Source organism: Solanum dulcamara, chromosome 4, assembly GCF_947179165.1.
Source record: "Solanum dulcamara chromosome 4, daSolDulc1.2, whole genome shotgun sequence".
Classification (NCBI taxonomy): domain Eukaryota; kingdom Viridiplantae; phylum Streptophyta; class Magnoliopsida; order Solanales; family Solanaceae; genus Solanum; species Solanum dulcamara.
Window position 1 is genome coordinate 11192738 of NC_077240.1, and position 12754 is coordinate 11205491.

The 12754-nt window shown below is 31.6% G+C and overlaps 1 protein-coding gene and 1 pseudogene across 2 annotated transcripts; both read left to right on the forward strand.

Annotated features, from left to right (window-relative positions):
• Positions 1 to 419: 419 nt before the first annotated feature.
• LOC129886196 (GDSL esterase/lipase At5g03980-like) lies at positions 420 to 2364 on the forward strand. Of its 2 annotated transcripts, none has more exons than XM_055960775.1 (5): positions 420 to 737; positions 867 to 1022; positions 1102 to 1250; positions 1448 to 1721; positions 2086 to 2364. In XM_055960775.1, exons 1-5 carry the CDS (start codon positions 452 to 454, stop codon positions 2301 to 2303), a joined length of 1083 nt encoding a protein of 360 aa, XP_055816750.1. In that variant the 5' UTR covers positions 420 to 451; the 3' UTR covers positions 2304 to 2364. The 2 variants fall into 2 exon arrangements, with proteins under 2 accessions (XP_055816750.1, XP_055816749.1); XM_055960774.1 differs by having other exon boundaries at positions 421 to 737; positions 816 to 1022.
• Positions 2365 to 9793: 7429 nt separating this feature from the next.
• Positions 9794 to 12368, forward strand: LOC129886198 (acetylajmalan esterase-like; annotated as a pseudogene).
• Positions 12369 to 12754: the final 386 nt, after the last annotated feature.

The window sequence follows — 12754 nt, forward strand, 5'->3', positions numbered from 1 at the left end:
AAAAAATGTAAACTCCTGTTGAACTTTTTTTTTTTTACTGAAGTGACACATCTCACCTTTTTATTTTTAAAATAGAAATAACTTTTGAGAAAAAAAAACAAATGAAGATTTAGGGTTATATTTAAAATTGGGAATGAGTTATTTAATTTTGAGTTTTTCAAGTGTTCTTCCGTTAAAATTAAAGGTGAATTTATACCAAAATATAATGAGAGGAATATATTTGAACCGAAAGTATAACATGAGGGGTATATTTAGCCTGAAAGTATAACGAGATGTATATTTAAATTATTTTCAATAATACAGAGATATATTTGACCCTTTTCCGTTTTCACATTGCGTTCAGATAAAAAAGTGCAATTTAATAATTCCTAATTTCCTATCCCTCTCCATCTATATAACCCCAATAATTTTACTTGTAATCCTATAGTGTCAAAATTCGGGTACTTGTATTATGGCAATGGCGCTTCATTTCTTAATAATAATAATAGCAATGAGTTTGTTGGTTCTTCAAGCTGATTCACAAGAATTATTAATAAAGCTTGAAAAAACAAGACTGCAGAAATGCGGAATAGATAAGATTTATCAGTTTGGTGATTCACTTTCGGATACTGGAAATTGTCTGAAAGAGAGCTATTGTGGAGCTCAAACTAAAACCGGAAGACTTCCATATGGAATGAATTTTTATCAGAACGCAACGGGACGTTGTTCTGATGGCATGCTCATGATTGATTTCATAGGTATATATGTTTAAATCACCAATTGCGTACTATATAATATATTTATGTTTTATATGTCTCTCATAATATTAAATACAGCGATGGAATGTGGTCTTCCTCTCCTAAATCCGTGGGAGGATGAAAATGCAGATTTTAGTCATGGTGCAAATTTCGCAGTATCAGGGGCTACTGCTTTATCAGTGGAATCCCTAGAAGAGAATAACATTGCTATGTCCTTCACAAATAGTACATTAAGTGTGCAACTTGATTGGATGTCTTATCATTTCAAATCCATTTGTTCCCCTGGTAAGGAATTTATGTAATTGGTGTGGTTTAATTATTCTCTACTTACAATAATAATAAGCTAATTAACGCCTGTTGCTAGATTGCTCAAAATATTTGGAAAAGTCACTTTTCATACTTGGAGAAATAGGAGGAGATGACAGCTATTATGGCTTAAAGCAAAGTAAAACCATAGACGAGTTGCGAAGAATGACGCCAGAAATTGTTCACACCATCATTAATAGTGTTAGAGTAAGTGCTTCTTATCTCCTATCTTTTATGAATACCACACTACCTTTCATTGCTTGTAGTTGGATTCCTAACCATGACTATTATTTTTCCAGAAAATGCCCTCGATAGTTTTGGGTCAATTATTAACCAAGGACGTTTTTATTCAATTTGCATAATTTAAGATCGTTTTTAACCCTTTTCTGTTTTCTTTTTTCTAGACAATCATTGATTTTGGGGCTACCCGTATTATAGTTCCAGGCAATTTTCCAGCAGGTTGTTTCCCAATTATACTATCGTTTTACATGACCAATCCCTCAACTGCCTACGATGAGTACCATTGCGTGAAAGAATGGAACAATGTTTTAATTTCTTACAACAATCATTTGCAACAAGCAATTCATGAGTTGAAGAGAGAATATCCAAACATTTCAATCATTTATGGTGATTACTACAACGCTTATCTCTGGCTTCAACAAAATGCCGTCGCTCTTGGTAAGTGGATAATAATTTAAGAACTAGTGGAAGCAATTAGTGAGAGATAATGAAGAGAACATATCATTGTGGATATAGTTATTATTGCAGACTCTATGAAAACTATCAGTATGCAACCGAAATCTAGAAATATGAAAAAATTAGTTATCAATTTGTTATGCTTTATTAACTATCTGAAATTGAAGAGGATGAGGAAGAAAAAGTAATTATAGTAATAATATTGTAAAATATGTTATATTCCATAAGCATAAATACAAAAAAAAAAAAACTTCAATTAAAAAATAAGATGCATATGACGATTAGGTGAAGTAAAGAAAGACATGCAATTCACTAACTTCCTTTTTTTTTTGAAACAAATTTTCAGGATTCGAGAAAAATACTCTACAGCAGGCATGTTGTGGATTAGGAGGAGACTATAATTATAAAGAAGATATGAAGTGCGGGGATCCGAGAGTTCCAGTGTGTGCAGATCCAAGTACTTACATAAGTTGGGATGGAGGTCATTTGACACAAAAAGCATATAACTGGATAACAAAATGGTTAATCAATGATATATTACCCCAATTAAATTGTCATGTTTAAATTAAATATAACTTATATAAATCAGATAGTGTTAAGATTTAATTACATCATTTCTCTATTCTTTTTCATATTGCAAAAATTCCTTATTTTTTGAGAAAATCGGATACATAAGTCATCTTCTCTGATAAATAGTGATGCCTTTAATGCTGTTGCGGTAAAAAAAGAAAATTAATGGAAGATCTGTTAATTGAATATTTTGATACGTTTAAAAAGGAAAAAAGTAAATAAAGATAGAATAAATTATGGAAAAAATTTATTGGCAATGAGATTCAATCCCTGGCAAATTGAAACATGCTAATACAATTCAAAATTCAAAATTCTTCTTCCCATTCTTTCAAAAAAACTCTAAATTTTTAAATCAAAATTGTCAACAAATTGTATTGATACAACATGAACCTATCGATCTTGTTGAGACATTCCGAAATTTGAAAAAGTGAGGTGAGGTATGAACGATACAAAAGTGATGAAATTGTTGTTGGTCCAAATACGGGAGTTGGCGGTGGCTCCGATAAGGACTTTGAGTCCAGATCTATGGATGGCGCCATTGTTGAAAGTGAAAAAAAGTTACGGGAGTTGATACAGAGCAAAGAAGAATGTGGAGAAGAATTTCGTCATCACGTTTTTTTTGTTTTCAACAAATCAGATTGTTGATTTTTTTTTGATTTTTTGTTCATCTTTTTGTGATACATATAGATTCAGATTTTTAATGTATCTAGTTTTTTTTCTTAAATTAATATATCATGCTTTCATTTCAATATTATGATACATTACATTTTTATCATGCACAATATATTGTGTTCAAATCTTAGTTTTGATATAGAACCTTAATTTATTAAAACACAAATTAGTATGTATCACGTTCATAGTTATTTCTTTGATACATAACTGTTATAAATTTCGTTATTTTTTATTACCACATACATACATCTTAACTTATTCAACTTGAAGGTTATGTATCTATAGACATTATCTAATATAATTGTTGATATATAAACACCAATATTTTTATAACAATATCAGTTTGTATCATATTCATAGTTATGTATATGACACAACATTGATAGAACAATTGGTTGATTTTTTGTTGTTGTCATGTGACCAAGAGGTCACGGGTTTAAGCCTTGAAAACAGCCTCTGGCAGAAATGCAAGGTAAGGCTGCGTACAATAGACCATTGTGGTCTTCCCCGAACCCTGCGCATAACGAGAGATTAATTGCACCGGGCTGCCCTTTTAATCATTTTCATATATATATGAGTTTTGGACATGATACACAAATTTGAATTTATAATAAATGTATCTGATACATAACGACTATCAGTAATGTATCTATCTCAAATATTACATCTTATGAGCAACACTGCCCATTGTTTATTGCCTTTTGATTTCTGCATTGTATTGCTGTTTATAGTTGTGGCGCCGTTGTACTTTGACTGTCTTATCTATCTTATCTTATCTTATTTATTTATTTATTGTAGTTATGCCTCTTTCTTCCCGTACCACTCTACCACGACTTTCTCTTTTGCTATTCCTGTTTCATCTTGTTTTCTATATATTTGCCCCTATCTGACCTTTTATCTTATCCTCTCTTAAAGCCGAGAGTCTTTCGGAAACAACCGCCCTACCTTTCAAGGTGGGGGTTAGGTCTGCGTACACTCTACCCTCCCCAGACCCCATATTATGGAATTATACTGGGTTTGTTGTTGTTGTTGTTGAACAACACTTACTTATTTAACGTATCTAGTAGAAAAATTGTACTTAACAATTCAAACAAGGTACACAAATAGTAATATATCATGATAAATTTATCCATCTCGAAAATACAATTCAAATGTAATGTATCATAATATTGAAACGAAGGCATTATACATTAATTTAAGAAAAATAATAATTAGATACATTAAAAGTGTGAACCTATATGTATCACAAAAAAATAAACAATAAAAATCGACCTTCATCCATATGTATCAGCAATTTTTTAAGAAGAAAAAACTAAAAAAAAAAATTAAGTGATAGAGAGAAATCTACCTCTTGAATAACTTGAAATCATTAATTGGAATGAGAAAATATTTAAAATTCAAAAATAGATTAATGTATGTAATTGTGGAGAGATTTGTGAAGTGAAAAAAGGAAGGAATTTATGGATATGATATTTTGAATTGATGTATCCAGAAGGGATGATGTGAGTAATTTTTCCATTAATTTAAGCTTTTAATTTCTTTTGATTATTCTGGGGGTTTCATAATTTTATTCAAAAATTGAGACCCTATTAGAAATTAAAGTTCAATTTTGTTTTGTTTTCCTTTTGATCTTGTAAAATCATAGCCTAATAATTATGCTATATTTCCAAACACAACTATATATTTTCACTATTTTGGTAGTCATAAAGCAAAATTATTAATAAACAAATTGTGAGCATGGAGACATAAAAGATACTTCTTTCATAAATTGATACACACATGTATATTGTGAGCTTATATTATGATTCAAAAACATTTAATCAAAAATGTCTTCAAGTCTCTGTCTACAACATTTGGATCTGACCAACCTAAATTTTCTTTTTTTAATCTTTTGTTTCAAATTTAGCGGTTTAAAACTTGAATTTAATTTGAGAGTTGTGTCCAAATATTTTTTTGGGGTCGCCATTTAATTTGTCTTTACTTTGTAATTTTTAAAATAAATTTACTTGCTTTTAAACTCATTTAGTTGTACGCGATTTTGATGTGTTAGTGGGCCACACCTTTATTAAGCAAATGTGGCAAGCTTACTTCCACAAATTCTTAAATGAAAAAGGGGACAGAGATATTGTTCTGGGTGATTTGGCCCACTCTCATAGTCTTCGGAATTTTGGGTACTACATGTGTTTTAGGGTTGAGAAGTTTAGACGTGCTATTAGTAGGATGAGCAGGGGAAGAGCAACTGAACCCGATGAATTTTTGGAAGAGCAATGACAAGGAAGGTATGGAGTGGTTGACTAAATTGTTTAATGTTATTTTGAAGACAGCAAAGATGCCCGACCAATGGAGGTGGAGTACAATGGTTCCATTGTACAAGAACAAGTGTGGTATTCGAAACTGTAATAATTATAAGGGTATCAAATTGCTAAACCACATTATGAAGATCTAGGAGAGAGTGGTGGAGATGAAGATGAAGAGAGGAGTATCCATCTCAGAGAATAAGTTCTGATTCATGCTGGAACATTCGACTACTGAAATAATTTATGCGGGGACTGGTGGAGAGATAGATATAGGAAAAGAAAGAGGGATCTTCATATGGTGTTCATTGATCTTGCAAAAGCCTATGACAAAGTTCTGAGGGATGTTCTCTGGAGGCTAAAAGTGTCCCGATTGTATATATTAGGGTGATATAGGACATGTATGATGGAGCCAAGACTCAGGTTAGAATGGTGGGAGGAGACAAAGTATTTTTCTGGTGAGATGGGACTACGTTAGGGATCTTTGCTGAGCCCTTTCTGTTTTGCCTTGGTGGTAGACGAGCTGACACAGTCTATTTAGGAGAAGGTTCCATGGTGTATGTTATTTAAGGATTACATAGTACTGATTGATGAGACTTGGGATAGAGTTGATGATAGGTTGAAGGTTTGGAGATAAACTTTGGAGTCCAAAGGGATCAAATTGAGCAAGACCAAAACAAACTATTTGGAGTGCAAATTCAGTGTTGCGATGGATGAAGAGGGCATGGGTCTAAGGCTTGCCACTCATTCTATTCCCAAGAGAGAAACCTCTAAATATCTTGGGTCTGTCATCTAGAGTAGTGGGGACATCGGTGATGATGTTACGCATCGCATTGGTGCGGCATGGATGAAATAGAGGCTTGCCTTTGGAGTGTTGTGTGATAAGAAAATACTATATATATATATATATATATATATATATATACTTAAAGGAAAGTTTTACAAAATGGTGGTTAGACCGTCATTGTTTATGGGGTGGAATGCTGACCAGTAAAAAAAATCACATGTTTAGAAAATGCATGTAGCGAAGATGAGGATATTGAGATTGATGTGAGAACATACTATGATACATATTCAATATCCTAGATCCACAACATGGGAACAACACTGTGAATAGGTGATATAAAATGCTAGAGGAAAGTCAAAGAGTGCACAAATATTTAAAATGATATCTTTTAAGCTCACATACACCATTTGGATTGAACGGAATGAGAGAATATTTAGAGGAAAAAGCAAAAATTGGGAGACCATTGTAAAAGAGATTGCTTACACGGCTTGAGTAAGAGCTCCTATTAGGATAAGAAATGAAGTACATAGCTTTTCTTTTCATTGATCTTGTATGCTCTTTATGATTAGATGAGTCCTAAGGTCAAACAGGCGGAGATTAAGTATGTTGCTCTGTAAAGATTTCACTTTGGTGGTTAATACAATCAGTTTAATTACAAAACATATATATTAATTAATATGTGTATATATTATGATAAAATATTCATATGAATCGTTATTTCTTAATAAAGATGCAAAAATTAAAGTGTACAAGTAAAATTAATGGAAGATGTATTGCAATTTACATGAGGGTTTAATGCTATTACGGTCGAAATAGTCAAGTGACATGTAAGTTAGCAAAGCAAACCTCGGAAGATCATACGTAAGAAGACTAAGGAGAAATATATCAAAAGGGAAACAAACATTTAACGTAGTTCGATCAATTAACCTAATCTACAAGAAGAGATAAGCAATCCACTATATATAAAAGAGAGTATAAAATATTGAGAGAAATAACCTCACAAATTAACTTAGAATAAAAAGAGGTTCACATAAGTGATAACGTAACACTTGAGACTCACGAATTCTTCCCCTAAACAAAATTTCCAAAGCACTTAAAATACATTGTGAATGCTACCAAGTTAGAAGAAATGAACTTCTCTTTACATAATTATAAACCTTATCCTACAACAGAAAAGATTAGTCAAATCTGAAAAATTTATGTTTATCTTATAAAAAAAAAGAAGAAAAACGCAACTATGACATGAAAATCAGGGAAAACACTCCAAACAAATGCTATTCTCCAGCTTATTATAAATTGACGTCAAGGCTTGATTTTACTTATAGTTATATAGCTCAGATTTGTTTTGAACTCTACCTGACAATAGCACCATAATTGGAGTGTTCAATCTAGATGGATCTTTCTAAAGTAGTTTACCCTTTGATTACTTAGGTGAAATATAATCTATTGTTTCATAAAGTAAAAAACACAGAAACTTTAGGGACGAACATAATAACAAAGCTTTTACTTTCATTCATATATAATATTCCATATTTTCACTGCAACAAAATCAAAAGTCCAGATATACACCCAACAGAAAGAACAATAATGCAATGGAAACTAGCTCCTTCTGACGCTAAAAATCCTATTCAAGCAAGTCATTTAGGCCAAACAGCACCTGATAATTCTTTCTCCAACTTTCTCCATGAAATGGAAGTAGCAGTATGCCCACTCAAGCTTCCCTGGAAGGAAGGGATAGAATCTGTCAAATTTGCAAGATAGTCAAAACGCGTTTTGAACGCGTAGTCAAAAAAGGAACAAAACGCGTTTTGAACGCGTAGTCAAAAAGGGAGGTTCAATACGCGGATTTTACGCGTTTATCAGTTTCCTATAAATAGAAGACCTCTTGCCCTCATTTATCCCATCCCAAAAAGAGAGAGTAAGAATACAAAGAGAGTTATACACCAAGATAAATATTTTAGTCTTGAGTGTCCTCTTTAGTAGTTGTTCATTTTATAAGAGAGAAGTGTTTATTGTTGTTTTCTCCTTGTATTTGAGAGTTTTGTACTCCATATTAAAATAGTGAGATCCTTCTACCCCGTGGTTTTTCCCTTCTATCATTTAGAGGGGTTTTCACGTAAAATTCTCGTGTCCAATTTATTTTCATCATATCAAACTTTAGTTGTGGTGCTTCCTCCCCCAAACAAAATTGTTATGTGAAAGATTGAAAATTCGGAGATTAGAAAGTTGGCATACAGTTGTGGTGAAATGCATCCATCAATCATGTTACCCTTCATTTTGAGCTTTAGCAGAGAAAAGTGACTTTCTCCGAACTACTCCAGTTTGGTGCCATTGATTTTGTGTTGTGGAGGAAGCACCTCAACTAAAGTTTGATATGATAATAAATAATGAAAATAAATTGGACACGAGAATTTTACATGGAAACCCCTTAAATAGATAGAGAGAAAAAACCACGGGGTAAAAGGATTTTACTATGATAATATGGGAGTACACTGCTCTCAAGACTACAATATTTATCTTGGTGTATAACTCTCTTTGTGTTGTTACTCTTTTGGATTGTATTTTTTTTTGTGGGATGATCTAAATGGGGGCAAGAGGCTCTCTATTTATCAGGATCCACATATTCAGGTATTGTCTATGTCAGGGTCAGTCAGTTTGCACCTTAGTCTCTCTTTGCGCTGCAGCGCTACGGGGTATCAAACCTGGAACCTCTGGCTATTTTACATCCCACTTTAGGGGATCGCCTTGTACCAATTGAGCTGCTTTTTTTGTGACGATCCCCTCTTTGGGCCCACATATTCAGGTATTGTCTATGTCAGGGTCACAACAAATATAACAATATTTTATTTACATAAAAAATAGTCAAAATCATAGAAAATATACAGTGACTATATAATACAGCTTGCCAAAAGTCATAAAAAGTATATATTGACTATATAATATAGATTACTTATACATCAACTATACACTGAATATATATTATGATACACTCAAAAACTGAATATAACTTGACTATACATGAAATATACACTAACTATACATGCTTATACAATGAATGTCCATTTTTTTCGCAATTACTTTTGCCGAATGACCATGTGGCGTAATTACCTCTATAATAAATACAATGTCTTGAAAAATATAATATGAAAATGACTACTAATTAATGATAAAGGTAAATTAGAAATTAAGTTAAAATTATCTCTTGATTTCATAAATTGGATAAATATTATTGGATATTTATTTTTAGTATAGTGAATAAATAAAAATGGACAGGTGAAATATTAAACCATTGCCGACACAGGTTTCAATGTCTAGAAATTAATTATTAATTAAAATTTGGGCATGAAAAACATGGGCAGATAGAATTTTGTCACCTTTGAAACCTAATACAATAAAAATATTTCCTAATTATTTCTTTATTGGAATAATTGACATATCCACTTACACAAATAATTTGAAGTGTTCGTCATGAAATCATTAAGATTCTTAATATTGTTAGGTAGACTATCGAAGTGATAGTCCTTACCGCATAAGTATTAGATGATTTATTATTAACTATTTCAAAAAGTAAAAGTGAAAATTAATTGCTTTCACTCCCTTCCTTTTTTTAGCCCTACTTTCTTTTTTTCTTGTCTCTTCGTCACATGGAAATTAATAATTGGAAAACACGTGTCGTTTAGGCATTGGGGCCATTATCCACTATCAAAATATCTATACATATTTGGAAATAATCTTTGATTTCACATTGAGGGTGTGTTAGGCATTGAGAAAATGTTTTCTAATTTTTCTAGTCAAAGTTCATGGGAGTACCAATAATGTCCATTTATTTTATTTGTTCTCTTAACTCAAAATACGTTTATTTGTCACTTTTCACATAATAAATTAAAAACAATTATTTTTTTCTTCATATTTTACCTTTAGTAGTGTGATCGGATGGTCATGGCATTGTCAATTAGAGTGATAGTGATTAATCTCTTAATCAGTTTGTTGTTTCTTCAACAGATCAAAGAAGGTGAAGCACAAGAACTATTACTAAAGCTTGAAAAACCAAAATTGCAGAAATGCGGAATAGATAAAATTTATCAGTTTGGTGATTCACTTTCGGATACCGGAAACTGCATCAGAGAGAGCTATTGTGGAGCTCATACCAAAACTGGAGGATTTCCTTTTGGAATGAATTTTTTTCAGAACGCAACTGGACGCTGTTCTGATGGATTCATCATCATTGATTTCATAGGTATATTCCAACACTAGATACATATATATATATATATATATATATATATATATATATATATATATATATATATATATATATATATATATTGTTTAATTTCTGACTCATACATAATATAATTTAATGTACGTACAGCGATGGAATGTGGTCTTCCTCTCCTAAATCCGTGGGAGGATGAAAATGCAGATTTTAGTCATGGTGCAAATTTTGCAGTATCAGGGCTACTGCTTTATCAGTGGAATCCCTAGCAGAGAAGAACATTGCTATGTCATACACAAATAGTACATTAAGTGTGCAAATTCATTGGATGTATTCTCATTTCAAATCTATTTGCTCCCCTGGTAAGGATTTCATTTAATTCGTGTGGTGTAATTATTCTCCACTTACAATAATAATAAGCTAATTAACGCCAGTTACTAGATTGCTCAAAATATTTGGAAAAGTCACTTTTCATACTTGGAGAAATTGGAGGAGATGAATTCACTTATGGCTTAAAGCAAGGTAAAACCATAGACGAGTTGCGAGTAATGATTCCCGAAGTTGTTCACACCATCATTCACAGTGTTAGAGTAAGTGTTTCTTATCTCTTCTCTCTCATGAATATCAAAGTTGCTTGAAATTTGATTCCTAACAATGATTATTTATTTTTTGAAAAAAAGTAAAAAATGTCATTAAATTGAAATTGAACAAATATGATCTCAATTGGTTTTTGACCTTTTTTATAAGGCCGTCATTGGTTTAGGGGCTACCCGAGTTATAGTTCCAGGCAATTTACCAGCAGGTTGTTTCCCAAATATCCTAACACTTTACATGGCTAGACCCTCAACTACCTATGATGAGAACCATTGCGCGAAAGAATGGAACGATGTTATAATGTCTTACAACAATCATTTGCAAAAATCAATTCACGAGTTGAAGAGAGAGTATCCAAACATTTCAATCATTTATGGCGATTACTACAACGCTTATCTCTGGCTTCAACAAAATGCTGTCGCTCTTGGTAAGTGACTAGTAATTAAGAATAGTGGAGGTAATTAGTAAGAGATAATAATTGTTGCAAAGTATAAAAAGAAAAATATAACCGAGCATATGGAAAATAGTAGTATAAAAAAATAACTTATCAATTGTTATGCTTCATTAATTACCTGAAATTGAAAATAGAAAAGGTTGGGTTGGATTTGAGGGATAGTTGGACCCAGGGCCGGACCTATGTTGCACGGAGGGGTGTCATGCCATCCGTTGATCTCGATTGAAAATTTATATATACATGTATATTTGTGTGTATATATATTTATAAAGAAAGTATAAATAATAAAAGTAACATTTTTAGAAATAAGTAAATTTTACCTAAATCTCATAGTGATTTTTTTCAATTATATTCTATTCTTACTCTTTTAAAAATTACTCGAAATTCCCTCTTTTTGGTCACTTTCGGATACATCACGTATGTCCTAATTCATCATGTAAAGTGATGTATCCGACCGATATTTTATTACATTTTGATTTATAGTAAATCTTTGTTTTCAAAAGGGATAATCAACTCCGCAAATATCGATCGAAACTTGAAAAGACAAAATTGTAATCTATTTTTGAAGATAGGAATTTTCAACTTTTAATATAATATGATGATAATTAGGTAAATTGAAAAAAGACATGCAATTTACTAAATTTGTTTTTTAAAATATTTTTTTTCAGGATTCGACAAAAATAATTTACTGATAGCATGTTGTGGAATAGGAGGAGACTATAATTATACAGAAGGTATGAAGTGTGGGATTCCAAATGTTCCAGTGTGTGCAGACCCGAGTACTTACATAAATTGGGATGGATTTCATTTGACACAAAAGGCATACAATTTGATAACAAAATGGTTAATCGATGAAATGTTACCCCAATTGAACTGTCATGTTTAAATGCAAGTTTTTAATCTCTTTTGATTATTTTTGTATTTCATAATCGTAGGGTTTTTTTGTACAAAATTAAGACGCTATTAGAAAATGAAGTCCAACTCTGTTTTGTTTTTCTTTTGATCTTGTAACAACGCAGCCTAATAATTATACTATTTTTCCAAACACAACTATTTATTTTCATTTGGTATTCATATAATTCAAAAATATTATATCAAAAATCTTATTGGCATGAGTTTCGTGAGAGTTTTTCACTTTTCCCCGAAAAAAAATTATTTCTATTAACTCACTTCCTTCTTAAATTCACTTCTTGAATTTTGGGGATAGTTTCGGCATGCAGAAATATTAATGTAGAACCTCAGTGTGTGAAAATGATGGTGGCTTTACCCAAAACACTAACTCAACTCTATATTTTACATTAAATTTTATTTTGGTGTAAAAATTAATATTTTGAGACCCAACTATTTTCTATTCATCAATACTAAACCACTTTTTCATTATTTATTACTATTTGTAATATATAACATTTTTAAAATATAAATAAAATA